Below are 27,974 nucleotides of genomic sequence, written 5' to 3'. Positions count from 1 at the left end.
ACTGATACACTAGTAAAAATTGGTTTAAAAAGAAAAAAATGTAAAATTCTTGCTGAGAAATCTCGCTAGACAGCTGCCTCTACTGTAAGGTCCCAGGGTGAGGCAGGAATACAATATTGGACTCCAAATTAAAAGTTCCTAGAACAGACATTCCAGGAAAGGGCACTCTTCTCCCTTGAGACTTGGATTATGAAAAGATACAGAGGCATCAGAGCCTATGTTTCCTATCTTGAAATTACATCCTTAGAGTCTTACAAAACAGAAGCTGACATTGGCCATATTTCAAATGGCTGAAAGCCAGCAACTTTATAATGTGAGCCTTTTTTTTTTTTCTTTTTAAAGTATTCTCTGCCAACAACAAGGGTTTGCCAGGGATGCCAAGAAGACTGGCTGAAAAGCAATAAAATAAATCAACCACAGGTTGGGCACGGTGGCTCACACCTGTAATTCCAGCACTTTGGGAGGCCAAGGTAGGCGGATCACTTGAGGTCAGGAGTTCGAGATCAGCCTGGCCAACATGGTGAAATCCTGTCACTACTAAAAACATAAAAAAATTAGCCAGGCATGGTGGCTGGCGCCTGTAATCCCAGCTACTCAGGAGGCTGGGGCAGGAGAATTGCTTGAATCAGGGAGGCAGAGGTTGCAGAGAACTGAGATCACACCACTACACTCCAGCCTGGGTGGCAGAGCGAGACTCAGTCTCCAGAAAAAACAAAAAAGTCAAATAAATCAACCACATATTTAAGTATTTTCATGCCATCAAAAATAAAACCCTTTTTGATCATATCAACAACAAATACAAATATGGTAGCCAACCTCCCTCATAAGCATGTTAGGTATGAAGATCAGCTTGATACATAAGAATTTTGAGTTTCTCGGCCGGGCGCGGTGGCTCAAGCCTGTAATCCCAGCACTTTGGGAGGCCGAGATGGGTGGATCACAAGGTGAGGAGATCGAGACCATCCTGGCTAACATGGTGAAACCCCGTCTCTACTAAAACATACAAAAAACTAGCCGGGCGCGGTGGCGGGCGCCTGTAGTCCCAGCTACTCGGGAGGCTGAGGCAGGAGAATGGCGCGAACCCGGGAGGCGGAGCTTGCAGTGAGCTGAGATCCAGCCACTGCACTCCAGCCTGGGCGACAGAGCGAGACTCCGTCTCAAAAAAAAAAAAAAAAAAAAAGAATTTTGAGTTTCTCAAGGGCATGTCTTCTCTTTCTTCCTTGTGTGTGTGTGTGTGTGTGTGTGTGTGTGTGTGTGTGTGTATATGTGTGTATGTGTGTATATATATATGTATGTGTGTGTGTATAGGTGGCTTCTTGTTTTTGCTGTTTTTATATGGGTTCTCCTTAGAATAATAAATGTTACTAGTTCACTGGAATTGACTCCACAGTCAGCAAAGCCTCCAGATAAATCTTAAGTTTCAAGGTCTTTGAAAGTGGAAATGTCATCCGCTACTAGAAGCACACTCAGGGTTGTTGCATTCATACTAAAATGGGCAATCAGCAGGGAATAAGAAAGACAAAGACTCTTACACCTCTCATGGGGCATACATTATAGCACTGCACAGAACCCCACAATGTAGGTGGTGGGCAAAGGTCAGCAGAGGCAACAGGACATTTCCGGTAATATTTCAGGCCCCCAGTGGATCCTTCTCTATATGGATTCTTCTTCAAGGCCCTTCTCTGACCTCTCTTCCTTCCCTCTGCTCTGCTGGTCTCCCTTCTCCCAGCCATCCCTTCCCCGCAGAAAACCACATACCTGATCCTCTCTCCCCTTCTCCTGACTACATAAGCCTCAGAACCCTTATTCACACTAAGAGTTAAGCGAATGACCACAAATCCCAGAGTCTCTCCTCTCCTTCTACCCCACAACCAGGAGATGATCACTGTACCAAAGGAGGGAGAAAGGAAGGAAAGAAATAGACGTTTATTAAAGACACACCATGCACCCAACACAATTCTAGACATCCCTAATACACATCTTCTCAATTGTCACAACAAACATTAGAAGTAGATAGTTCTTTCCATTTTATAATAAGAACATAGTTTGACAGATGTTAATGCCATTGGCCAAGGTCACAGGCACAAAATGACAGAGCTTCAATCTGTCTGATTTCACTACATTCTGCTGCCTCCAGGGATCAAGGCCAAAAACGAAACAGACTTCCAGTCTTTCGTTTTTTCAGCCAATGCTCAAAGGCTGAAGAGGACTTGAGCCTCCTAAAGGCATTCCCGCTCCCTGGCACTTTGTCCCAAAGAAGTATTTTGTGGAAGATTTAATTCGGCACAAGAGGCAGGGGTTCCCTTTCTGGTGCCTTGAACCAAAAGTCTCCAATTTTCCAGGCAGCACTCAGCCCTCCTGCTCTCCGTAAAGAATTTACGCTTCCCTGCCCACAGGTGCATGCTGATTCTGGCACTCCCTTCTCCTCTCCCTCTTCGAGATAAAACTACCAAAATGTCCCTCTTGAAGCACCACTGTGAGCATGACACAAACGTGACACTTTCCAAGGTCCTATTTCTTTTTTTTTTTTTTTTTAAGACAGAGTCTCTGTCACCCAGGCTGGAGAGCAGTGGTGTGATCAGCTCACTGTAACCTCTGCCTCCCAGGTTCAAGCGATTCTCCTGCCTCAGCCTCCTGAGTAGCTGGGATTGCAGGCATGCACCACCACACCTGGCTAATTTTTGTATTTTCAGCAGAGACGGGGTTTCACCATGTTAGCCAGGCTGGTCTCGACTCCTGACCTCAGGTGATCCGCCCGCCTCAACCTCCCAAAGCGCTGGGATTACAGGCGTGAGCCACTGCACCCGGCCCCAAGGTCCCTATTTCTAAAAATCTTGTCAGGTCTTAACCTCTTCCCTGCCTAGGCCACCCCACCCACACATGAAACGTCATCTTCCCTGACCATCAAAGCTCACACCCCTAGTACCCTCAAGCTAGTCTCTTTCATGCTCTTCAGCCATCCCCCTTCCCACATGGCTATCTCCCCTCCTCTCTCCCTCCATCTGTCCAACCCAAATGACTCTTCAAGGATCCACTAAAGTCTTCATCCCTCCAACATCTCCTAAACACTTCTTCCTCTCTCTCAACTGTCACCTACAAGTCTGCACTGTCTTATGTTCTGCTTTCTTCTGGCTGTGGGTTCACTATGTTTACTTAATCCCTCTGGCTGCTCTAAGACAGGGGCCAACTTGGGCCTCTCTACTCTGTGCAAGCGGTAAGTGAGCACCTTGACCACAGTGAACCCATAGCCGGAAGAATGCAGCAATCAGACAGTGCAGACTTGTGGGTGACAGCTGAGAGAGAGGAAGACATTTTTGGGGGGATCATGGAAGGATGAAGACTTTAGTGGATCCTTGAAGAGTCATTCGGGTTGGAGAGATGGAGGGAGAGGAGGGGAGATACCCATGGGGGAAGGGGGGTGGCTAAAAAGCATTAAGGAGACTAGCTGGAGGGGACTAGGGGTGTGAGATTTGATGGTCACGGAAGACCATGAAAGACCTCAGCAGACTTGTAACCAGACCAGTTGACTGAGCCCCTGTGATACTCACGGCAGTGTATTTTCTGCAGAGAGAGGTACTTCTCCAGGTTCCTTCTGAGCTTCATTTCATTTCCATACTTGCCCACAGTCCCATCATCAGACAGGATGAAGTGAGAATGCATGCTGTTGAGTGTTGTGAGCTTGCTGAGGGGGTTACCCAGAGTCTGGTACAGGCACACCACCTGAGAGACAGCAAGGACAAGGGAGGTTCAGAGCTCTAGATCCCTCCCAAGGCTCACCTGCTCCAAAGGCCTATCTTTATGTGCTAACAGAGTTCCTATCTAGTTCAAAAAGCATTACTTGTGGCCAGGCATGGTGGCTCGTGCCTGTAAACCCGGCACTTTGGGAGTCCAAGGTGGGAAGATCACAAGGTCAGGAGATCGAGACCATCCTGGCTAACACGGTGAAACCCTGTCTCTACTAAATATATCAAAAATTGGCCGGGCATGGTGGCAGGTGCCTGTAGTCCCAGCTACTTGGGGGGCTGAAGCAGGAGAATTGCTTGAACCCCAGGAGGCGGAAGTTGCCGTGAGCCGAGATCGCGCCATTGCACTCCAGCCTGAGCAACAGAGCGAGGCTCCATCTCAAAAAGAAAAAAAAAAAAGTATTACTTGCAATTTAGAGCAGTGCTTCTCAAACTATCTGTGGTATCAATTTTTTTTTTTTTTTTTTTTTTGAGACGGAGTCTTGCTCTGTAGCCCAGGCTGGAGTGCAGTGGCCGGATCTCAGCTCACTGCAAGCTCCGCCTCCCGGGTTTAGGCCATTCTCCTGCCTCAGCCTCCGGAGTAGCTGGGACTACAGGCGCCCACCACCTCGCCTGGCTAGTTTTTTGTATTTTTAGTAGAGACGGGGTTTCACGGTGTTAGCCAGGATGGTCTCGATCTCCTGACCTCGTGATCCGCCCGTCTCGGCCTCCCAAAGTGCTGGGATTACAGGCTTGAGCCACCGCGCCCGGCAGTATCAATTTTTTAAATTTCCCATGTTTTAATGGACCAATAGGTGATCCTACTATGAATAACTAATAGACAGCTTGTGGTACATGAGAGTCACAACACAAGTTCAACAATATTGAAACATACCCTGTTCAGCAAGATTAGCCTGCTTTCCAGGTGCTTGAATGACCACAGCATGGTCACATTGCTGACAGTGGTTCTAAATATTTTTTTCTTTTTTATTTATTTATATTTTTTTGAGGCAGAGTCTTGCTCTGTCACCCAGGCTGGATTGCAGTGGTGTGATCTCAGCTCACTGCAACCTCTGCCTCCTGGGTTCAAGCAATTCTCCTGTCACAGCCTCCCAAGTAGCATATGCGCACCTCCATGCCTGGCTAATTTTTGTATTTTTAGTGGAGACAGGGTTTCACTCCTGGTCTTCTTTTTCATTTCTGTGCTTACCTTGTTTCAACCCATTAAAAAACAGTTCAAGAACTGGCACCAGTACATAGACCACACCATTATTCAAAACTACTGTCTTTTAATAGATTTATTCCAGAATAATATTTTGACACTGACTTTTCTCTAGTATTCCAAACAAAATAAAGACTAACAGCTGGCCAGGTGCAGTGGTTCATGCCTGTAATACCAGCACTTTGGGAGGCCGAGGCTGGCGGATCAATTGAGGTTAGGAGTTCAAGACCAGCCTGGCCAACATGGTAAAACCCTGTCTCTACTAAAAATACCAAAATTAGCCAGGCATGGTGGCATGTGCCTGTAGTCCCAGCTACTTGGGAGGCTGAAGCACAAGAATCACTTGAACCTGGAAAGCAGAGCTTGCAGTGAGCTGAGATCTCGCCACTGCACTTCAGCCTGGGCGACATAGTGAGACTCCATCTCAAAAAAATACATAAATAAAACAGTAGAACAGCCAACCAGCCAAACAGCATTTCATTCATTATAAAACATCAAAATCTTTATTACATTAATGGACACTTTCTTAAGCTGCTCCACTTAGTATTTGCTGTTAGAGGCAAGAGCACAGTATTTAGAGTAAGAAAGCCCAAGTTTAAGTCAAGTCTCTTCTACTTACTAACCTTAACTCTGAGTAATTCTTGCCTTCTTTCTCAGGCTTATTTTCCTCAGCTATAAGTAAGGATGATAATAATGATAATTTTTATTCAGAGGGTTGTTGTGAGGCTTCAAAGAAATAATGGATGCAAAAAGCACTATGAACTTTATAAACATTAGACTTTAAATGTTACCTTTTTAATTTTGAAGCATGACACTGAGGCAAGAAACAAAAAGGAAAATGATTGAGAGATTTAATACATATTTTGTATTTATTTTAAAAAGATTAAAAATAATATAAAATAAAAACTATGAGAAATGCAGCATACTTGACAAACAAAATTGTTACTAGGCTGAATTATAGGATCTTTCAAGGCTAGGCACAGAGAGAGGCTCACGCCTGTAATCCCAACACTTTGGGAGGCCAAGGCATGAGGATCACTTGAGGCCAAGGGTTCAAGACTAGTCTGAGCAACATAGCAAGGCCCCATCTCTAAAAAAAAATTTTTTAAGAGTTAGTTGGGTGTGGTGGTTCATGCATGTAGTACCAACTACTCTGGAGGCTGAGACGGGAGGATCACTTGAGCCCAAGATTTCAAGGCTGCAGTGAGCTATGATCACGCCATTGTACTCTAGTCTTGGTAACAGAGCAGATTTTGTCTTAAAAAAAAATTGAAGGTTAAGAAGTCTAAAATCCCTGCTTGAAAATGTACAAAAACCATGTGAAGAGATGTTGAACCTCACCAGCAATCATGGAAATGTAAATAAGAAAAATTAGGTATTATTGTATACCTTAACCAAATGGTATTGCTTGAAGAAAACAGAATACTCAGAACTCAGTGGGCATCCACATACCCTGTTGACAAGAATATGAATTGTTTTGTTTTGGGGTTTTTTTGGGTTTTTTTTTTTTTTTTTGGTGGTTTTTGTTTTTTGGTTTTGTTGTTGTTGTTGTTGTTTTTAGGCAGGTTCTAATTCTGTCGCCCAGGCTGGAGTGCAGTAGTGCCAATCTGGGCTCACTGCAACCTCTGCCTCCCGGGCTCAAGCAATCCTCCCACCTCAGCCTCCTGAGAAGCTAAGATCACAGGCACACACTGCCATGCTGGCTATTTTTGTTGTTGTTGTTGTTGCTGTTATTGTTGTTGTTTGTTTGTTTGAGACAGCGTCTCATTCTGTTGCCCAGGCTGGAGTGCAGTGGTGCGATCATGGCTCACTGCAGTTTCAACTTCCCAGGTTCAAGCGATCCTTCCACCTCAGCCCCCCCAGTAGCTGAGACTATAGGCACATACCACCATGCCCAGCTAATTTTTGCATTTTTTTTTTTTTGTAGAGACAGGGTTTCACCATGTTCCTCAGGCAAGTCTCAAACTCCTGGGCTCAAGCAATCTGCCAGCCTCAGCCTCGGCCTCCCAGAGTGTTGGGATTATAGGCATGAGCCACCACGCCCGGCAAGAATGTGAATTTTCACCACCTTTCCAGAAGGCAATGTGTCACATTTTAAATGGTTATACAGACTGGTCCGAGCATTCCACTTTGAGAATTACTTCTAGGGAAACAAGCAAGCTAGTATCAAAGATCTACATATCTTATCACAATATTATTATTATTATCCTCAAAAGTGAAAAACAGAACATGACCTAAATGGATAATAATAGAGGAATCGTTGATTCAATACAGTACAGTATGATACTAGTCGACATGAAACATCAAAATGTTTCCTTGGCCTCCAGACGTGCTCTGCTAATACTGGGTCCCACTGGCCAGTCACAGTGGCCGGCGCCTGTAATCCCAACACTTTGGGAGGCTGAGGTGAGTGGATCACGAGGTCATGAATTCAAGACCAGCCTGGCCAACATGGTGAAACCCCATCTTTACCAAAATTACAAAAATTAGCTGGGCATGGTGGCAAGTGCCTGTAATCCCAGCTACCTCCGAGGCTGAGGCAGGAGAATTGCTTGAACCTGGGAGGTAGAGGTTGCAGTGAGCCAAAATCGTGCCACCACACTCCAGCCTGGGCAATAGAGCAAGACTCCATCTCGGGCGAGGCAGGGGGAAAATACCATGTCCCACTAAAAGCAAGCAGCCTTTTCTCTAGGGAACAAAAAACGAGCCTGGAATATTTTTTCCATACTAAAAAGCAGGGAAGTCATGATAGATAATAGAATTGTGTGAAAGGACTGAGGAGACAACTTGGAAACACTCCCCTGGCCAAAATGGGACAATTTGAACATTATTAAGAATAATAACTGTATTGATTAATGGATTGAAATATGACAAATACGTTTAAATTTATGAGTTAAGAAAACTCATCATTCACCTTTCATTATTTTGAAAACTGGCAAATAAAAAGAGTCAAGCATTTATTCAGCCCTTCCTATTCAACTGTACCACAAGGTGATTGGTGAGAAAACATTTATCTATATGGAGTATTTAAGTATTAGAGTGTTAAGTACATACAGCAGGTAAGCTAATAAACAAAGAAGGACATTATCATTAAATGTCAGCATGTTGGAACTCTGTTGAAATAATGAATCTATGCAATGACTGCTAACGTTATAAAAAGAAAGACCACCATATATTACAAGGGAAAGACATACATCCTCCTATAGCATAAACTTACACAGAAAACCTGAACCTGATCATACCTCTCAATCAAACTACCAATTTACAGAAAAGAAGCAAAGAAACATGCTAAACCCTGCTACAAAAGATAAAATCTGGAAAATCCAAGCTGTAGGAAACTCTTCAGAACAAATGACCAGTTTCCTCAATAAATAAATTATACACACATAAAAAAATGAGATGGAGGTAAAATCCATAGATTAAAAATGACAAAAATAAAAAGTAAGTCATGAGACATATCAACCCATCACAATGTATGAAACTTTTTTGGATAATGAAATCACATCCTTAAATAATGAAGACTTAAGAAATCATGTTTTTGAAAAAAACATTATGAAGCAATGAAAATTTTGACTAGACTGGATAGTGACTGATACTAAGATATTCCTGCCAATTTTTTAGATATAATAACTTCATTGTGATTATATATTTTTCATTGTTCATATATTTTAGAAATAACTACTGAAATATTTATAGATGAAATTATTGGATGTCTCAAATTTGCTTCAACATAACAAGGGCATCGGCTGAATGGATAAGGGAAGAGGGGAAACAAAACTGGCTATGAGCTGGTAACTGTTGAAGCTGGAGATACATACATAGGAAAGAGTTCACTTTTCTAATTTCTCTACTGCCTAATACGTTTGAAGTTTTCCAAAATAAAAGTTAAAACAGGCTGGGTGCGGTGGTTCACATCTGTAATCCCAACACTTTGGGAGGCCGAGGCAGGAGATCATCCAAGGTCAGGAGTTCGAGACCAGGCTGGCCAACATGATGAAATCCCGTCTCTACTAAAAATACAAAAATTAGCCAGGCCTGGTGGTGGGCGCCTGTGATCCCAGCTACTCAGGAGGCTGAGGCAAGAGAATTGCTTGAATCCAGGAGGTGGAGGTTGCAGTGAGCCGAGACTGCGCCGCTGCACTCCAGCCTGGGCAACAGAGCCAGACTCCCTCTCAGAAAAAAAAAAAAAAAAAAAAAAAAGTTAAAAAACCCATAAGCATGTCTGTATTAACCAACATGGAGAAATAACTATGGCAAATAGGTAAGCTAAAAAAAAAGCAGATTTATAGCAGTCAGTTCTGTTGTTACTATTTTTAAATATACACTTTTTTTTTACTGTACATACACACACATACATAGAAAAAATTCTGAAATGATCCTCACAGAAATATTAACAGTAGTCATCTTTCTTCTTTAGAACATTTTCTTATATCTGATATTTTACCGAAAAATTGTTTTAGTCTTACAAAGAGACTGAGACAAGACCATTCCCTTTAAAAGAATACACAGGATCAAAGAATCAATACACAAGAAGGAAGGAAGCAGAGTAATACAAGATAACAGATAAGAACTAGGAGGGCCAAATTAAGAATGTCCCTTGTTTCACTATGGGCAAACCACTTCAAGAACCTTGACTACGACCTTAAGTGAGACAGAAGTCCTTGAAGGGTTTTGCACAGAGGAATAGCATGATCTGATTTGTATATTTTAAAAGAATCATTCTGGCTACTATGTTGAGACTATGCTGTTAGGAGACAAAGGTAAGAGTAAAGATGGCTATTGCAATCATTCAGGAGACAGATAATAGTGGCTCGGATTCACTCAGTAACAGCAAAGGTAGTGAGAAGAAGAAATCAGATTTTAGATATATTTTTAAGGTGGAACTGATGGATCAAGTTTGAGTTTGAGAAAAAGATCATTCTAGGATTAGTCCACGGCTTTTGGCTTGAGCAACTGCAAGGGTGGGACTGTCATCTTCTAAGACAGGGTGAGGGAAGCAGCAGAAAGTCAGGAGTTGGTTGTGAATATATTACATCTGTGATGTTCATTCATTAGACATCCAGGTACAGTGTTAAGTTGGCATTTGCACATGTGTTCATTTGCTTTTGTTATGAAAGGATTGTCTACTTACATCTTTTCCAATAAGGTCTCTCTGGTTCTCAATGATACCCCAAGGAGGGATTCCAACTGTCCAGATTTTTCTCAAGGAATGAGAGGAATGGGATTTCAAGGCATCCCCAACATGCTTGGACACTCCTATGAACAACCAGTTTAGAAGTCAAGCTTTAAGTCACAAATCGTGTAAAACAAAGAGACTGCCAGAAAGAGACAAATAAATAGGCAAGCATATGTGAAGGGCTATTCTTAGGGAGAGTTGCTGGCACAGTGGAATCAGTTGCTGATACTTCGGCTTCCTCTATTCTTTCTGGACACCTATTCCTCTTATCATTACCTCTCTCTACCTGACAATGTTCCTCTGAGCACTTTGGGCAATTTCCGCCTACAACTTCAGATCCAACCCTACTCTTGCCTAAGCAAAATGCTGTGCACTGTCCTTCCTCAGCAAGCCCAGCCCTAACATTATGAATGGTTTATTATTATTATTATTATTATTATACTTTAAGCTCTGGGATACCTGTGCACAACAAGCAGGTTTGTTACATATGTATACATGTGCCATGTTGGTTTGTTGCACCCTTTAGCTCATCCTTTACATTAGGTATTTCTCCTAATGCTATCCCTCCCCCAGTACCCCATCCCCTGACAGGCCCCAGTGTGTGATGTTCCCTGCCCTGTGTCCAAGTAATCTCATTGTTCAATTCCCACCTATGAGTGAGAACATGCGGTGTTTGGTTTTCTGTTCTTGTGATAGTTTGCTCAGAATGATGGTTTCCAGCTTCCTCCATGTCCCTACAAAGGACATGAACTCACCCCTTTTTATGGCTGCATAGTATTCCATGGTGTATATGTGCTACATTTTCTTAATCCAGTCTATTATTGATGGACATTTTGGTTGGTTCCATGTCTTTGCTATTGTGAATAGTGACACAATAAACACACGTGTGCATGTGTCTTTATAACAGCAAGATTTAAAATCCTTTGGGTATATACCCAGTAATGGAATTGCTGGGTCAAATGGTATTTCTAGTTCTAGATCCTTGAGGAATTGCCACACTGTCTTCCACAATGGTTGAACTAGTTTACAGTCCCACCAACAGTGTAAAAGTGTTCCTATTTCTCCACATCCTCTCCAGCACCTGTTGTTTCCTGACTTTTTTAATAATCACCATTCTAACTGGTGTGAGATGGTATCTCATTGTAGTTTTGATTTGCAATTCTCTGATGGCCAGTGATGATGAGCTTTTTTTCGTGTGTCTGTTGGCTGCATAAATGTCTTCTTTTGAAAAGTGTCTGTTCATATCCTTTGCCCACTTTTTGATGGGGTTGTTTGATTTTTTCTTATAAATTTGTTTGAGTTCTTTGTAGATTTTGGATATTAGCCCTTTGTCATATGGGTAGATTGCAAAGATATTCTCCTATTAAGAATGGTGTTTTTTAATCCCTAATCTTACCCAATGTTCCAGCAAAACATCCTGCAGATATATCCCTTGCTCATTAAGGCAAACTAATTTAATAGTTTTATATACACAAATATTTCAAAGCTAATACATTGAGGAGTAATATGTTAATGTTTTCCCTTCTGGAATTAATACTAGTAATTAGTACAGTAACCAACACTTACTGACACACAGTAACATTTCAGTAAGTGTTGGTTACCTTTGTATGTATTCACACTTTAAGTAGGAACTTTTAAAATCTACTTTATAGGCAAAAATTGTGGCAATGAGAGTTTAAATAAATTGTCCAAGGTTGCAGAGCTTTGGACAATTTATTTAGAGCTTAGATTTTGTAGAGATTGGATTCCAATTTAGGCAATCTGACCCTTTTTAAGAATAGACTTTATTTTTTAGAGTAGTTTTGGGTTCACAGCAAAATTGAATGAAAAGTATAGAGAGTTCCCATGCCACATCCTGCTCCCACACAAACACAGCCTCTCCAACTATCAGCATCCCCCCATGAGACTAGTACATCTGTTACAATTGATGACCCTACATTATAGGGTCATGACTAATAGAATATGACTATTCTCCATAGTCCACAGTTTACATTAGGGTTCACTCTTGCTGCTGTACATTCTATGAGTTTTGACAAAGATACAATGATGTATATCCACCATGTTAGTATCACTGCCCTGAAAATATTCTGTGCTCTGCCTACTCATCCCTCTCTCCTCTCAGCTTCTGGCAACTGCTAATCTTTCTACTGTCTCCATAGATTTGCCTTTTCCAGAATGTCACATACTGTAGTTGGAATCATACAGTAAGTAGCCTTTGAGATTGGCTTGATCGGACCTTTAAGTAACTATACTGCATTGTAAGAGTTATTCTTCCTATGTGTGGTACTGACCCTATATGTGTCATTAGCACAGAAGGAAAAGTAACCTGCATATGGCATGGATCTGATGCTTAGCAGCTAAATCACTTCCTCTTTCCTGGCATCTTCCCTTCCAACTCAGTTTTTTGAACCTCTCCCAGAGCCATCTCTAGAATCTGGGATCTGGATCACAGGCACACATCAATATCAAGCGTGGAGCCATCCACCCCAGTAGAGATTCCAATTCCATGGTTTGGCATGGTGTGCCAACATTGTTGTTATTGTTTTAAGCACCTTACATGTGATCCTAATACATGTCGTTGGTTGAGACTCTTCATAAAACCCAATCTGACCATGTTATCCCCCATTCATCCTGCTGTTCAAATTCCTTTCAGGGCTCCTTGCTACATAGAGAATAAGACTTCAGAATGGCACCCAATCTGGCTCCAGTCTCCTGTGCAGTCCCTGTCCCCTGCCACATGGCACACACTCCAGCCAGGAGCTTTATCACTTCTTTCTACACATGCCTTCATCTCTAGCTGTGTGCCTAACCCTGAGCTGCCACTTCTTACTAATGCCACTTCCTACCTTTCCCACAAGACCAATGCCAAGTGCTATATCCTTCCTAAGACTTCCAAGGTGCCCTCAGTTGAAACTAGAATTCATCTCCCTCTTCCTTGCATTCTCAAAACACTTCCTTTGAATCTCAACTATAACCCAGTCAGCATCAATTTCTCACTAGTTGCTTTTTGTCTGTCACAGCCCAACCCATCACTAAATCCGGGGTCCATGTTACTCCTCTTTCATTCCTAACACCTATCCAAATGCTTTTCACATAGTAGATTCTTAAGGCTTGTGGCATTCAATTTAAGTAAATATCAAAGATTCATGCCAAATTATGTTCAACTATGGTTGAGAAGCCTGTCAAGAATAGACAGAAGCTCATAAGCAGAGTTCAAATTTAAACGTGCACGGGAATCCTCTGGGGATGTTGTTAAAATGTAGGTTCTAATTCTGCAGGTCTGGGGTGGGGCCTGACATAGGCACTTTCAGCAAGCTCTCAGTTGATGGTGATGCTGCTGGTCCAGGGACTAATCCTTAAGCAGCCAGGCCACAGAGGAGCTGTGGTTGAATCATGTCAGACTGATTGTTTTATGTTGTTGTTTTCTTTTTTTTTTTTTTTTTTTTTTTGAGGCAGAGTCTCGCTCTGTCGCCCAGGTTGCAGTGCAGTGGCTCAATCTCGGCTCACTGCAAGCTCCGCCTCCCGGGTTCACGCCATTCTCCTGCCTCAGCCTCCCGAGTAGCTGGGACTACAGGCGGCCGCCACCACGCCCAGCTAATTTTTTGTATTTTTAGTAGAAACGGGGTTTCACCTTGTTAGCTAAGATGGTCTCAATCTCCTGACCTTGTGATCCGCCCGCCTCAGCCTCCCAAAGTGCCAGGATTACAGGTATGAGCCACCATGCCCGGCCCTTTTTTTTTTTTTTTTTTTTTAAGACAGGGTCTTGCTTTGCCACCCACGCTGGGTGCAGTGACATGATCATAACTCACTGCAGCCTTGACCTCCCAGGCTCAAGTAAGCCTCCTACCTCAGCCTCCCCAGTAGCTGGGTCTACAGGTGCACACCACCACATCCAGCTAATTTCTTAATTTTTTAGAGATGGGGTTTTGCCATGTTGCCCAGGCTGGTCTCGAACTCCCAAGTCCAGGTAATTCACTAGCTCTCAGTTTCCCAAAAGGCTGGGAATGAACCACTGCATCTGGCCTGACTATTGTTTAGCGGAGATCCAAGTATTTCTCATTTCCCATTTCTTTTGTTTATATGAAGTATTCCAATCATCTTCACACTACTCTATTTGTGTTCCTTTAGGTTAGCTGGACATAAACTCAATGATCTTTTTAAGGCATTAAGTAAAATGAAGCATGACATGCAGTTAGTTATTCAAAGAAAAAGCCTTGCCCAAGCCTGTCTTTTTAATGAACAATGTGAAACTTCCCTACCCACCCACTTTTTTACTGGAAATCAAATAAGAACTATACAATGGACTTAGAATTCTGCCAACTTCAGTTTCTTCCATTCACTTCCTTCATTCCTTTTCAGCCAAAAGAAACTTTGTTACGTCAGTACAAGGTGCTAAATACTTAGGCAGATAGATGTTCAGGCCCTGGCCTCTAGTACACAACCAGGAGAGCTAACACACTGACTCATCCTAGCCTGTAAGGCAAAATATCAACATTCTACAAGTGCTACAGGCAGTAAATGCTGTAGAAATTAAAAGACAAAAGTGAGTAGCTCTAGTGGAGATATTCAGGAGGCTGTTTCATGGGTGTGTTGGCATCTTGTGTAGATCTTAAAACATGGGCAAAATTTGATAGGAGACACTGGGCAGGCCATGCCAAACCAAAAGAGAAAAAAGTAAAGGGAAGATAGAAAATCACAGGTTAGGCCGGACACGGTGGCTCACGCCTGTAACCCCAGCAGTTTGGGAGGCCAAGGTGGGCAGATCGCCTGAGGTTAGGAGTTCGAGGCCAGCCTGGCCAATATGGCTTCTCTACTACAAATACAAAAATTAGCCAGGCATGGTGACAGGCGCCTGCAATCCCAGCACTTTGGGAGGCTGAGGCAAGAGAATCACTTGAACCCGGGAGGTGGAGGTTACAGTGAGCCAAGATTGCATCATTGCACTCCAGCCTGGGTGACAAGAGTGAGACTTCGTTTCAAAAACAAAAAGAAAGAAAACTACAGGTTAGTAACAAATTGGTAAGAGACAAGAGTTTATGGAATCACTAGTTCTCAATCCTGGCTGACATGCTTCAGTAGCTCTGGACAAAAGCCTCTAATTCATCTGGGGAAGAGCCTGTACATCAGTACTTTAAAAGCTCCCCAGGTTGTCCTTCCGTGCAGACAGTTCACACACACTGAATCAAAGAAATACGGTCAGAGCCCACCATATAAAGTTCTTGAATTTCAGATTTCAAAGAGTGTAAAAGAGTCAGTGATTGAGACGGTGAGTGTTTTGGCAATCATGTAGTTAAAAAGAAAAAGTATTTACTCATTCCCAAAACACACAATGCAAGTTTTACCCACATCACTGATTTCCCAAGTCTGAGAAACTGACAATGATTACAAGAGTTTAGCGAAAGTCCAGGCCTACACACCCTATGCACTTGCATGGATTCATGTCCCTTCTAGCCTTACTGTAGTTGGGAGCTCAGGAAAGACTATTTTCTTTTCCAGAGGTTTATCTGAAGTTACATTAAAATAGTATATTCTGACAATGGCAAAAACACATTCCAGGAAAAATCTACGATTCTTCTGGGTTTATTTTCTAGTCACTAGGATCTTTCTTCCTCACAGCCCCACGTATCCTAGGAGCACTACAGAGCAGAGATTATGTGGCACACTACCTGATTCACAGTTAGGAGAAAAAAGAGAGAAGAAAGAAAGGAAGGAAGGAAGGAAGAAAGAAAGAAAAAATGAAGGAAGGAAGGAAGGAAGGAAGGAAGGAAGGAAGGAAGGGAGGAAGGAAGGGGAGAGAGAAAGAAAAAGAAAGAAAGAGAGAGAGAGAAAGAAAAAGAGAAAGAAAGAGAAAGGAAAGAAAGAAAGAAAGAAACTAAGAACGAAAAGAAAGAAAGAAAGAAAGAAAGAAAGAAAGAAAGAAAGAAGAGAAAGAAAGAAAGAAAGAAAGAAAGAAAGAAAGAAAGAAAGAAAGAAAGAAAGAAAGAAAGAAAGAAAGAAAGAAAGAAAGAAAGAAGGGAAAGAGGGAGGGAGGAAGGGAGGGTGGAAGAGAGGGAGGGAGGGAGGGTGGGAGAAAGGGAGGGAGGGAGCTTTACCTGTATTGATGCCTTCAGTTATTATCCACGCGCCTGTTGTCTCTGCAGCTTTAACCAAACCTTGGTTGAAAATCTCTTTAAATTTAGAGGGCATAGTAAAGTTCTGGATGCCCCCATGGACTGAGATCACCAGCTTGGGCAGTTCCATTTTCCACTCTTTCAACATTAAATGTAACAGATGATCCAATTTTGTATCATAAGAAGTTCTAATATACTGCAAGAAAAGCACATGTAGGTGAACAGAACATTGTAAAAAAGATATGCCAGGCACAGAAACAATGAGCACCCAGCAGGGCAACTGAAATGGCCAAAATCTAAAAGGAAGTATGTGGGATCTCTTTAAAGTTCATCTTCATGTAATGGAAATATTTACTTTTAAAAGATCCCACACTCCCATTAAGTTCCTTCTGGGAATTACAGGTCACTGTAGGAAAGCTTCCTCTGGTTTTCAAGGCTGGCCCTCCAATGCTCTCCAGAGAACCTGGGGTGAGGCAGAAATACTTCAAACAGGCAGGGTGCAGTGGCTCATGCTTGTAATTCCGGCACTTTGGGAGGCCGAGGCGGGTGGATCACCTGAGGTCAGGAGTTCAAGATCAGCCTGGCCAACAAGGTGAAACCCCGTTTCTACTAAAAATACAAAAAATTAGCCAGGCATGGTGGCACATGCCTGTAATCCCAGCTACCTGGCAGACAGAGGCAGGAGAATTGCTTGAGCCCAGGAGGCGGAGGTTGCAGTGAGCTGAGATCACTCACTCCACGCCACTGCACTCCAGCATAAGTGACAGAGCAGGACTCTGTCTCAAAAAAAAAAAAAAAGAAAGAAAGAAAGAAAGAAATACTTCAAACAACTGGCCAAAATCACTGTGTCAGCAAACCTTTTCATCAGAAGCTATAACAAATAGGTGAAATGGGATTTTTCATAAATGCTATGGCTTTCCATTTACTTAACCATTTCACATATTTGCATTATTTAAATTAAAATTCAAGAGCATGGACATTTAATTTATTGTAAATTTTACCTTCTGATCATTCCCTTAAAACTGTAAATTTTACCTTTTAACCATTATTCCTCTGAAAACACTCTCGTTCCGAAATACTTTTCACAAAATAGTCATCTCTTTAATAGTCAATGTAAGCAAAAGAAAAGATGAGGGAAATCAAAGCCAGCAGGTAGCCCTAGAATCATTTTTTATTTTACCTAAGATTATATTGCATGGCTGGCTTCCTTCTTCCCGCAAATGCAGATCATTCAAATGACACCGAGATGAATTTGCCTCCCTCGAACTTATGTGAACCAACAGCAAGAGTAAGTCAGATTTATAGGAAGAAGTAAGGATAATAAGAAACCATGAATTATGAAACAAAAACAACCACAGGCAAAGATCTCCACACATGCAAATAGGAATTAACACATGATCCTCCAGAACGTGACAGTAATTTAAAACAATTTCCGATTCATCTTTGAACTTTTTTTTTTTTTTATTTTTGAGACGAAGTCTCACTCTGTCACACAGGCTGGAGTGCAGTGGTGCAATCTTAGCTCACTGCAACCTCCGCCTCCCAGGTTCAAGTGATTCTCCAGCCTCAGCCTCCTGAGTAGCTGGGATTACAGGCCCGTGCCACCACACCCAGCGAAATTTTGTATTTTTTAGTAGAGACAGGTTTTCGCCATGTTGGCCAGGCTGGTCTCAAACTCCTGACGTCAGGTGATCCACCTGCCTTGGCCTCCCAGAGTTCTGGGATTACAGGCATGAGTCAACGTGCCCAGCGTGAACTTCTTGATACATAATTCCTTTATTCCAAAATTAAAATATTAAAATTTCTGAACATCAGGAATGGTGCAGTTATTGAAAAATGTGAAGGCAGAAATACTTCAAACAGGCAGAAACCTGTTAGTAGAAACCCCATCTCTACCAAAATTACAAAATTAGCCGGTTGTGGTGGTGGGTGCCTGTAGTCCCAGCTGCTCGGGAGGCTGAGGCAGGAGAATCGCTTGAACCCGGGAGGCAGAGGTTGCAGTGAGCCGAGATCCCGCCATTGCACTCCAGCCTAGGCGACAAAAGCAAAACTCCGTCTCAAAAAAAAGAAACCAGCAAAAAAATTTGGGTTATTAGCAAACCTTGGCATGGGAGGTGTGCTCTCCATCTTGGAAATTAATCGTGCCAAAAGTATCTGTTGGACTTTTCATTGTGTGCTTTTCAACAGACCATTGTTCACTTTCTTTACCCTTGGCAGCTGAGATGGTCCAGGAATAATCTATCCCAGCATGGTCTCCAATCAGTCGGCCACAGTAACACCTTAAATTCAAGACCAAAAAAAACTCAACTTCAAAATAGAAAATAGATGCAATGTTTCTATCTTTTTCTAAAGTAATGTATAGATGCCATATGGTTTTTCTTAAAACTTCACATTAAGGTTTATGTTAGATTTCTAACATAGGACTGTCTTCTAAGTTTAGAAACACTATTAGTGGGTCTCTCCCTTGGCGGCACATTAGGATAATTTGGGGAATATTTTTTTTTAAACGCAGGAATACCTTGGAGATATTGAAAGTTTGGTTCCAGTCCACTGCAATAAAGTAAATATGGCAATAAAACTGGTCACACAAATAGTTTGGTTTCCCAGTGCATATAGAAGTTATGCTGACACTATACTGCAGTCTATTAAGTGTTCAATAGCATTATGTCTAAAAAACAACGTACATACCTTAATTAAAATAATTTATTGCTAAAAAATGCTACCAACCATCTGAGCCTTCAGTGAGTTGTAATCTATGTGCTGGTGAAGGATCTTGTCTCAATGTTGGTGGTTGCTAACTGATCAGAATGGTGGTTGCTGAAGGTTAAGGTGGCTGGGGCACTATGTCTTAAAATAAGACAACAATGAAGTTTGCCACATTGATTGACTCTTTCTTTCACAAAAGATTTCTCTGTAGCATGTGATGCTGTTTGATAGCATTTTACCCACAGTAGAACTTATTTCAAAACTGGAGTCAATCCTCTCAAACTCTGCCACTGTTTTATCAATTAGGTTTATGTCATATTCTAAATCCTTTGCTGTCATTTCTACAACAGTCAATCTTCACCAGTAGATTCCATTTCAATGAATCATTTTCTTTGTTCATCCATAAGAAGCAACTCCTCATCTAATCAAGTTTTTTAATGAGATTCAGTCACACCCTTCAAGCTCCAGTTTTGATCCTAGATGTCTTGCTATTTCCAGCACCTTCTATAGTGACTTCCTCCACTAAAGTCTTGAATCTCTCAAAGTCATCCATGAAAGTTGGGATCAACTTCTCCAAAACTCTCATTAATGTTGCATTTTGACCTCCTCCCATGAATCACGAATGTTCTTAATGGCATCTAGAATGGTGAATCCTTTCCAGAAGGTTTTCAATTTACTTTGTCCGGAACCATCAGAGGAATCACTATCTATAGCAGCTAAAGCCATACAAAATATATTTCTTAAATAATAAGAGTTGAAATTCAAAATTATTTCTTGATCCATAGGCTGCAGAATGGGTGTTGTGTTAGCAGGTATGAAAACAACCTTCATCTCCTTGTAATATTTCCGTAAGAGCTCTTGGGTGACCAGGTGTGTGGTCAATGAGCAGAAATATGTTTAAAGGAATCTTTTTTTTTTTAAGCAGTAGATCTCAACAGTGGGCTTAAAATATTCAGTAAACCATACTAAAAACAAATGTACTGATAATCAGGCTTTGTTGTTCCATTTATAGAGCACAAGTAGAGTAAATTCAGCGTAATTATTAAGGGACCTAAAATTTTGGCATGGTAAATGAGGGCTAGCTTTAACACAAAGTCACCAGCACTGGTGCTGATAGACTTGATCGATCCAAGGTTCCTACAAACCTCCAACTCTCTCCTAACAAGAGAGTCAGCCTGTCCTTTGAAGCTTTGAAGCTCCGAAGCCAGACATTGACTTCTCTCTAGCTATGAAAGTCTTAGATGGCATCTTCTTCCAACATAAGGCTGTTTGTCTACATTGAACATCTTTGTTTAGTGTAGGTACCTCATCAACAATCTTAGCTAGATCATCTAAATAACTTGCTGCAGCTCCTCTGTTAGCATTTATTGCTTCACCCTGAACTTTTATATTATGGAGACTGCTTTTTTCTTTAAACCTCATGAAGCAACATCTGCTAGGTTCAAACTTTTCTTTTGAAGCTTTCTCACCTCTCTCAGACTTGATAGAATTGAAAAGAGTTAGGACCTTGCTCTGGATTAGTCTTTCATTTAGGGGAATGGTGTGGCTGGTTTGATCTTCTATCCAGACCACTCAAATTTTCTTCACATCAGCAATAAAGCTGTTTCTTTTCTTATCATCTGTGCGTTCACTGGAGTAGCACTTATAGTTTCCATCAAGCACCTTTCCTTTGCATTCACAACTTGGCTAATTGTTTGGCACAAAGGACCTAGCTTTTAGCCTATCTCAGCTTTCAACATGCCTTCCTCACTAAGCTTAATTATTTCTAGCTTTTGATTTAAACTGAGATATGCGAGACTCTTTATTTCATTTTGTTTCACTAAGTGGCCATTATAGGATTATTAATTGGCCTAATTTCAACATTGTGGCATCTCAAGGTAGAGAGAGGCACAAGGAGAGGGAGAGAGACAGGATCGGTCAGTGGAATAGTCAGAACATATATAACATTTATCTAATTGTTTGCCCCATCTTATATGAGACTCCAAAACAATTATAATAGTGACATCAAAGATCACCGATTAAAGATTGTCATAACAGATACAATAATGATAAGATGAAAAAGTTTGAAACATTGCAAGAATTATTAAAATGTGATGCAAAGACAAGAAATTAGCATGTGCCATTGGAAAAATGGCACTGATAGACTTGCTCAATGCAAGGTTCCCACAAACCTCCACATTATACAAAATGCAGTATCAGTAAAGCACAGTGAAGTAACACACATGAGGTATATGCCTGTACTAAAAAATCTCCTGCATGCTCATGTTCACAGCAGCATTATTCTGAATATCCACAAAGTGGAAGCAACACAAATGTCCATCAGTGGAGGAGTGGACAAACAAATGTGGTATATAAATACCACGGTATATGATTCAGCCTTAAAAAGGAAGAAAATACTGATATATGCTATAACATGGAAAAACTTTGAAGACATTATGCTAATTAAAAGAAGTCAATCGCAAAAAGATAAACAGGCCAAGTGTAGTGGCTCATGCCTGTAATTCCAGCATGTTGGGAGGGCAAGGTGGGAGGATCGCTTGAGGCCAAGAGTTCATGACCAGCCTGGGCAACACAGCAAAACCCTGTCTCTACAAAAAATATAAAAATTAGCCCGGCGTGGTGGCACAAGTCTGTAATCTCACCTACTAGGGAGGCAGGAAAATCACTTGAGACTGGGAGGCAGAGGCTGCAATGACCTGAGATTACATCACTGTACTCCAGCCTGGGCAACAAAGTCAGACTCTGTCTCAAACAAAACAAAAAGTAAAAATAATTTATCATTTTATGCATTATCTACAACGCGTTGAATAAAACTAACAAAAATACAAATATAGAGGGAAAGACTTATAATTTAGATGAGTAAAAAGAGCCTCTCTGACATTTTGGGATGGATGATTTAAAAAAAAATTTACGTAAAAAATAAATAAAAAGAGCCTCTCTAGGAAATCAATTTGACATCAAGAGAGTTCTTATCTCTTCAAAATGAATATCGAGAAGCAGAGAACATTTGTCATTTATTATAAAGAATTGAGTACAGTTCCTACTGTGACTTTCACCTCACCTTGATTAATCAATCAACAGATAAGTTGATTCTGCTTAGCTGCCTGGATATTAAATTTCTGTTTTCTTTAGATTTCTTGTCAATACAAACAAGTCAATTTATGGCCCAGTATATGAATAGACATTTAAGGGGCAAATTGTTTGCTTCTTTTTTTTCCCTATAATTAAAGTTCATTCTCTTCTTAAAGTGAAATTTGTATTTCTAAATTTATGTACCTCCTTTGCAAGAAGGGCCCTATTATATTATTTTAAAGTTCTTGCTATACCTATCTAATTCTCATTTAAAATAATTACATTATTTTCTGGTATGAACTTCAGTGACAAATTTTTAAATGAGAATTAGATAGGTATAGCAGGAACTTTAAAAACTGAAAACATTTTTCTTATTGATTTTTTTTTTTGAGACAGAGTCTCACTCTGTTGCCCAGGCTGAAGTGCAGTGGCATGATCTCTGCTCACTGCCCCCTCCACCTCCTGGATTGAAGCAATTCTCCTGCCTCAGCCTCCAAAGTAGCTAGGATTACAGGGGTGTGTCACCACGCCCGGATAACTTTTTTGCATTTTTAGTAGAGACGAGGTTTCACCAGGTTGCCCAGGCTGGTCTTGAACTGCTGACCTCAGGTGATCTACCCACTTCGGCCTTCCAAAGTGCTGGGATTACGGTCGTGAGCCACCACTCCCGGCTATTCTACAATATTTTTCTAAAATGCACACTTTTAAGAAGTTATCTTCATCTATTAAAATCTTCAGACCTGGGTTTGTTTACAAGTTCCAAAAAACTTAGTCATCAATCCTATGAGTCTACAAACCACACGTGGCTCCATGCACTAATCTACCACGACATTATTCCTTTCCTACCTTGAGTATACAGATGAGGCGTTCTGGAAGTTAACAATGGTCTTTTCACGATTATGTGCTACTATGTACCCACCATCAAGTTTTAACCAAAAATGGCTGACAATGTCAAGTATTAGCAAGGACACATTTCTTTTGTAAAAAAGTTTTTAAAAATTAGTATACGTTTTAACATTCTCGCTTTTTAAAATTTTTACTTTTTAGTTTGAGATAAGTTCTTACTCCGTCACCCAGGCTGGAGTGCAGTGGTGTGACCATGGCTCACTGCAGGCTCGACTTCCCGTGCTCAATCAATCCTTCCACCTCAGCATCCCGTGCAGCTGGAATTACAGGCACGGACTATCATATCTGGCTAATTTGGGGTTCTGCCATGTTGCCCAAGCTGGCGTTGAACTCCTGGGCTCCAGCAGTCCTTTTGCCTCGGTCTCTCAAAGTGCTGGGATTTTTAATCATTATTTTAAGATGTTAATTTGCATTCAATATTGTCAAAGGTAGGCTGGTCTGATGGTAGTAGATTATCAGAACTTACTAACATTAGTGTCACTAAAGTTGGTATACAATCCCCCACTGCTAAATTTGACTGGCTTTAAATATATATATATATATATATAGTCATATATATATGTAGTCAAAGACAAAGTATACTCTAAACCATTATCATTCTTGATTTTAAGGGCCACAAATAACTTCGTGTCTCTGATTAAAGTTATGAAGCCTACACTCAGGAATTCTGAAAATTAGATAAATAATGCAGTTATGAAGCCAGTCTCAAGAAAAAATATGGCCGGGCGCGGTGGCTCAAGCCTGTAATCCCAGCACTTTGGGAGGCCGAGACGGGCGGATCACGAGGTCAGGAGATCGACACCATCCTGGCTAACACAGTGAAACCCCGTCTCTACTAAAAATACAAAAAAAACTAGCCGGGCATGGTGGCGGGTGCCTGTAGTCCCAGCTACTCGGGAGGCTGAGGCCGGAGAATGGCGTAAACCCGGGAGGCGGAGCTTGCAGTGAGCTGAGATCCGGCCACTGCACTCCAGCCTGGGCGGCAGAGCGAGACTCCGTCTCAAAAAAAAAAAAAAAAAGAAAAGAAAGAAAAAATATATACGTAGTAGTAGTTCCCCCTTATCTTCAGGGCATATGTTCCAAGACCTCCAGTGGGTGCCCAAAACCTCAGATAGTACCAAGCCTAATTGCTGTCAATCAGAACAGGTTTCTGTTCACGTCTTCCACCCACAAATGCAACAACTGTTTCATTTTAACTAAGCACTTATCAAAATTATGGCCCTGTGGCCATAATTTTGCAGCTGAAGGTACAGCAGTAAAACTAGCATGAATTTCTTTTTCCTTCTTCACAATTTCATGGATAGAAGATGGATTCGTACCACAGATATTAGCAACTTCAGCTAACTTTTATTCTTACCTTATTAAGCTGAGAACTTTCACCTTTTCACTTAAAGAACACACTTTATGGCTCTTTGGCACATCCAAATTGCCTGCATCACTATTCTTGCACTTTGGAGCCATTATGAAGGGTTACTTGGATCCAAGTACTGCAACACCAAGATAGTCAACCTGATAACCCTGACAGCTACTAAGCCACTAACAGGTAGGGAGCGTCTGTAGCATGGCTAGGCCGGATAAAGGAATGATTCATGTCCTAGGTTGGACAAAGCATATGGCAAGAGATTTTATCAGGCCACTCAGAATGGCACACAATTTTAAACCTATAAATAGTTTTTTTCTGGGATTTTCCATTTAATATTTTTGGCCCATGAGAAACTGAAACAATGGAAAGTAAAATGGCAGAAAAGGGGGCACTACTCCTTTCAAATTTCTAAACCTTCTTTAATTAAAAATCGCATCCTGGTCCACAGTTTTCCCCAACTGCCCTGCCTCCAGCTGGATGATAATGCCTGCATTGCCTCACCTGAAAGAGTCAGTATTCTTCTTGACAGCTTTTCATTCTAAATTTCAGTGTCTATATTCTGATGCACAATTAATTGCATAAACTAGGTAAGGTGCAGTATACATTAGTAAATGTTATATTTAACTTCTATATATCTGCTTATCTGATAACAAATATATCCAGTGAGAAGAAAAAAACGTAAAGAAATCTAGACAGGGCCAGAGCTCAATTTCCAAACTGTTCCAAAGAGACGACAGAGACAAATACATTTGAGTACAAGGTGGAGAAATGTGGCTAGCTGTTATGGACTGAACTGTGTTCCAACAAAATTCATATGCTGAAGCCCTGACCCCAATGTGACTGTATTAATTACCTCCTTAAAGTTAAATTAAGTTAAATTCAGCAGGGCGCGGTGTCTCACGCCTTTCATCCCAGCACTTTGGGAGGCCCAGGGGGGCAGATCACCTGAGGTCAGGAGTTTTAGATCAGCCTGGCCAACATGGTGAAACCTCATCTCTACTAAAAATACAAAAAATTAGCCAGGTGTGGTGGCAGGTGCCTGTAATCCCAGCTACTCGGGAGGCTAACACAGGAGAATCGCTTGAACCCAGGAGGTGGAAGCTGCAGTGAACTGAGATCGCACCATTGCACTCCAGCCTGGGCAATAAGAGTGAGACTTCATCTCAAAAAAAAAAAAAAAAAGTTAAGTTAAATTAAGTCATAAAGGTGGAGGACTAATTTGATAGAAATGATGTCCTTAGAAGAGGGAGAGATCCCAAGGATGTGTGCACACAGAGAAAAACCATCTGAAGACACAGTAAGAAGGTGGCCATCTGCAAGCCAAGGAGAGACCACAAGAGAAATCAACCCTGCAAACAACCTGGTCTTGGATTTCTGCCCTCCAGAACTGTGAAAAATTCATTTCTGTTGTTTAAACCATCTAGCTTGTTATGGCAGCTCTAGATGACTAAAATCCTAGTTATATATAGAACAGTGGGTTGTACCTGACAAGCAGGGGTACCCATAAACAAGAGCTGAAGCGCAGGCAGCTAGACCATAAACAGGAAGCATCTAGGAAGCGATGTGTCCTGGAGCAAAAGCACTGGACCAGGAAATGGCCAATGCCATGCTAATCTCTACTCTCCCAAAGCCTCTATTTCTTCAACTGCAGTAATGCAAGCATTGGTTGGACAAGGTGGTCTCTAATGCCTTTCCTTTCCTTTCATTGTGTGACTGAGAACCTGTAGCAATGCTCACTGAGCAGGACCCTGCTCTGAAAGAGCTGATCAGTGGGCTTAGGAAACTTATTGTGCAGCTACTGTACTGAGCAGCATGTCAGGTAGCACATGGTGAGAAGTTACAGGGGAAACAGAAGTGTCTACAACTTACAGTCTCTTCAGAGAACTAGAACAGGGCTGGGCGCAGTTCTATAATGCCAGCACTTTGGGAGGCCGAGGCAGGCGGATCACTTGAGGTCAGGCATTCTAGACCAGCCTGGACAACATGGTGAAACCCCGTCTCTACTAAAAATACAAAAATCAGCTGGGCGTGGTGGCACATGCCTGTAATCCCAGTTACTCACAAGGCTGAAGCATGAGAATCACTTGAACCCGGGAGGCGAAGTTATAGTGAGGCGAGATTGGGTCACTGCCCTCCAGCCTGGGCGACAGAGGGAGACTCCGTGTCAAAAAAAAAGATAACCAGAACAAGCACAGGTGATGAAAACTTCGGTATATGCAAAAACCAGCGTAAGGCCAGGCGTGGTGGCTCACACCTGTAATCTCACCACTTTGGGAGGCTGAGATGGGTGGATCACATGAGGTCAGGAGTTCGAGACCAGCCTGGCCAACATGGTAAAACCCTGTCTCCACTAAAAATACAAAAATCATCCAGGTGTGGTGGCACGTGCCTGTAATGCCAGCTTCTTGGGAGGGGGAGGCAGGAGAATTGCTTGAACCTAGGAGGCAGAGGTTGCCGTGAGCAGAGATCGCACCATTGTACTTCAGCCTGGGTAACAAGAGCGAAACTTCGTCTCAAAAAACAAAACAAAACAAAACAAAAAGTCAAAGTAAGAATATTATTATAATATATAATATGTTTATATATAATATATAAATATAATATGTTTAAATATAATATATTTATATATATATATATATGTTTGTTTGTTTGTTTGTTTTTGGGTTTTTTTTTCCATATGGAAAGGTTCTTAACATAAAGCGAGGCACAGTAATCACAAAAGTACAACATATACATAATCAGGATCTACTAGTTAGAATGGTGTCATCCGACCATCTTTTGGGACAAGGGTCACCCTTCAAAATGAAGCAGCATCTATTCAAATACAAGACAAATAATGATTCATCTGCCTGGCTTTTTCCCCACAGAACATAAATTGAGGTAACCACATCTGGAGAGATAACTCATTATGCTTTTATAAGGTAGTTCTTTAGTGCAAACCAACTTTCAGAGTAAGTATATTTCTATTCTAATTATCTACTTGATTTGAGTTGACATTTTATTCTTTTTTTTTCCCCAGTTCATTAAATTGTAGCAAGGTCCCATAGAAGAAACAGATCTCCAAAATTAAAAAATATATATTTATGTTTGTCCCTTTAATTACAACTTTTGAAGTCTCAAAGAACATATCACCAACAAGTACTAAAAGCTCACTTTATATAAATGTCAATTCCAAGAGGGGGGTAAAAAAAAAAAAGTTAATTCCCTCTCAAATTGTTTTATAAATTCAGTAAAATACCCATCACTCAGAGCATTTCACAGCCATGTTAAAAACAAAAAGTAAAATTTAAAAAGAAAGAAAAAAAACCATCAAAATCTCAAAATATTTTTCAGGGAACATGACAAGGTGATTCTAAAATTTATATTATGTCGGCCAGGTGCGGTGGCTCATGCCTGTGATCCCAGCACTTTGGGAGGCCAAGGAAGGCAGCCCACTTGAGGTCAGGAGTTCGAGATCACCCTGGCCAACATGGTGAAACCTCATCTCTGCTAAAAATACAAAAAATTAGCCAGGCATGGTGGCGTGCACCTGTAATCCCAGCTACTTGGGAGGCTGAGGCACGAGAATCGCTTGAACCTGGGAGGCAGAGGTTGTGGTGAGCCAAGATTGCACCACTGCACTCCAGCTTGGGCGACAGAGCTAGACTCTGTCTCAAAAAAAAAAAAACCCAAAAACAAACAAACAAACAAACATATA

General features: G+C 41.4%; 1 protein-coding gene across 13 annotated transcripts in view; it reads right to left on the bottom strand.

The window, feature by feature from the left end:
- LOC105498957 (transient receptor potential cation channel subfamily M member 6) overlaps nucleotides 1-27,974 on the bottom strand; it is a 183,204-nt gene that overhangs the window by 97,190 nt on the left and 58,040 nt on the right. For 10 of the 13 annotated variants that reach the window (XM_071077660.1, XM_071077656.1, XM_071077659.1 and 7 more), the window contains exons 4-7: nucleotides 18,332-18,509; nucleotides 16,213-16,426; nucleotides 10,076-10,200; nucleotides 3,549-3,720 (exon numbers count right to left, since the gene is read on the bottom strand). In XM_071077660.1, coding sequence (XP_070933761.1) covers nucleotides 3,549-3,720; nucleotides 10,076-10,200; nucleotides 16,213-16,426; nucleotides 18,332-18,509 — 689 coding nt within the window. Of the gene's footprint in view, nucleotides 1-3,548; nucleotides 3,721-5,567; nucleotides 9,086-10,075; nucleotides 10,201-16,212; nucleotides 16,427-18,331; nucleotides 18,510-21,578; nucleotides 23,628-27,974 lie in introns of those variants that run through there. The other 3 variants (XM_071077664.1, XM_071077667.1, XM_071077669.1) reach the window with 3 other exon arrangements.

Source organism: Macaca nemestrina, chromosome 14, assembly GCF_043159975.1.
Source record: "Macaca nemestrina isolate mMacNem1 chromosome 14, mMacNem.hap1, whole genome shotgun sequence".
Lineage (NCBI taxonomy): Eukaryota > Metazoa > Chordata > Mammalia > Primates > Cercopithecidae > Macaca > Macaca nemestrina.
Note: the sequence above shows the minus strand (reverse complement) of the source record. Positions and strands in the feature narration are given on the sequence as shown.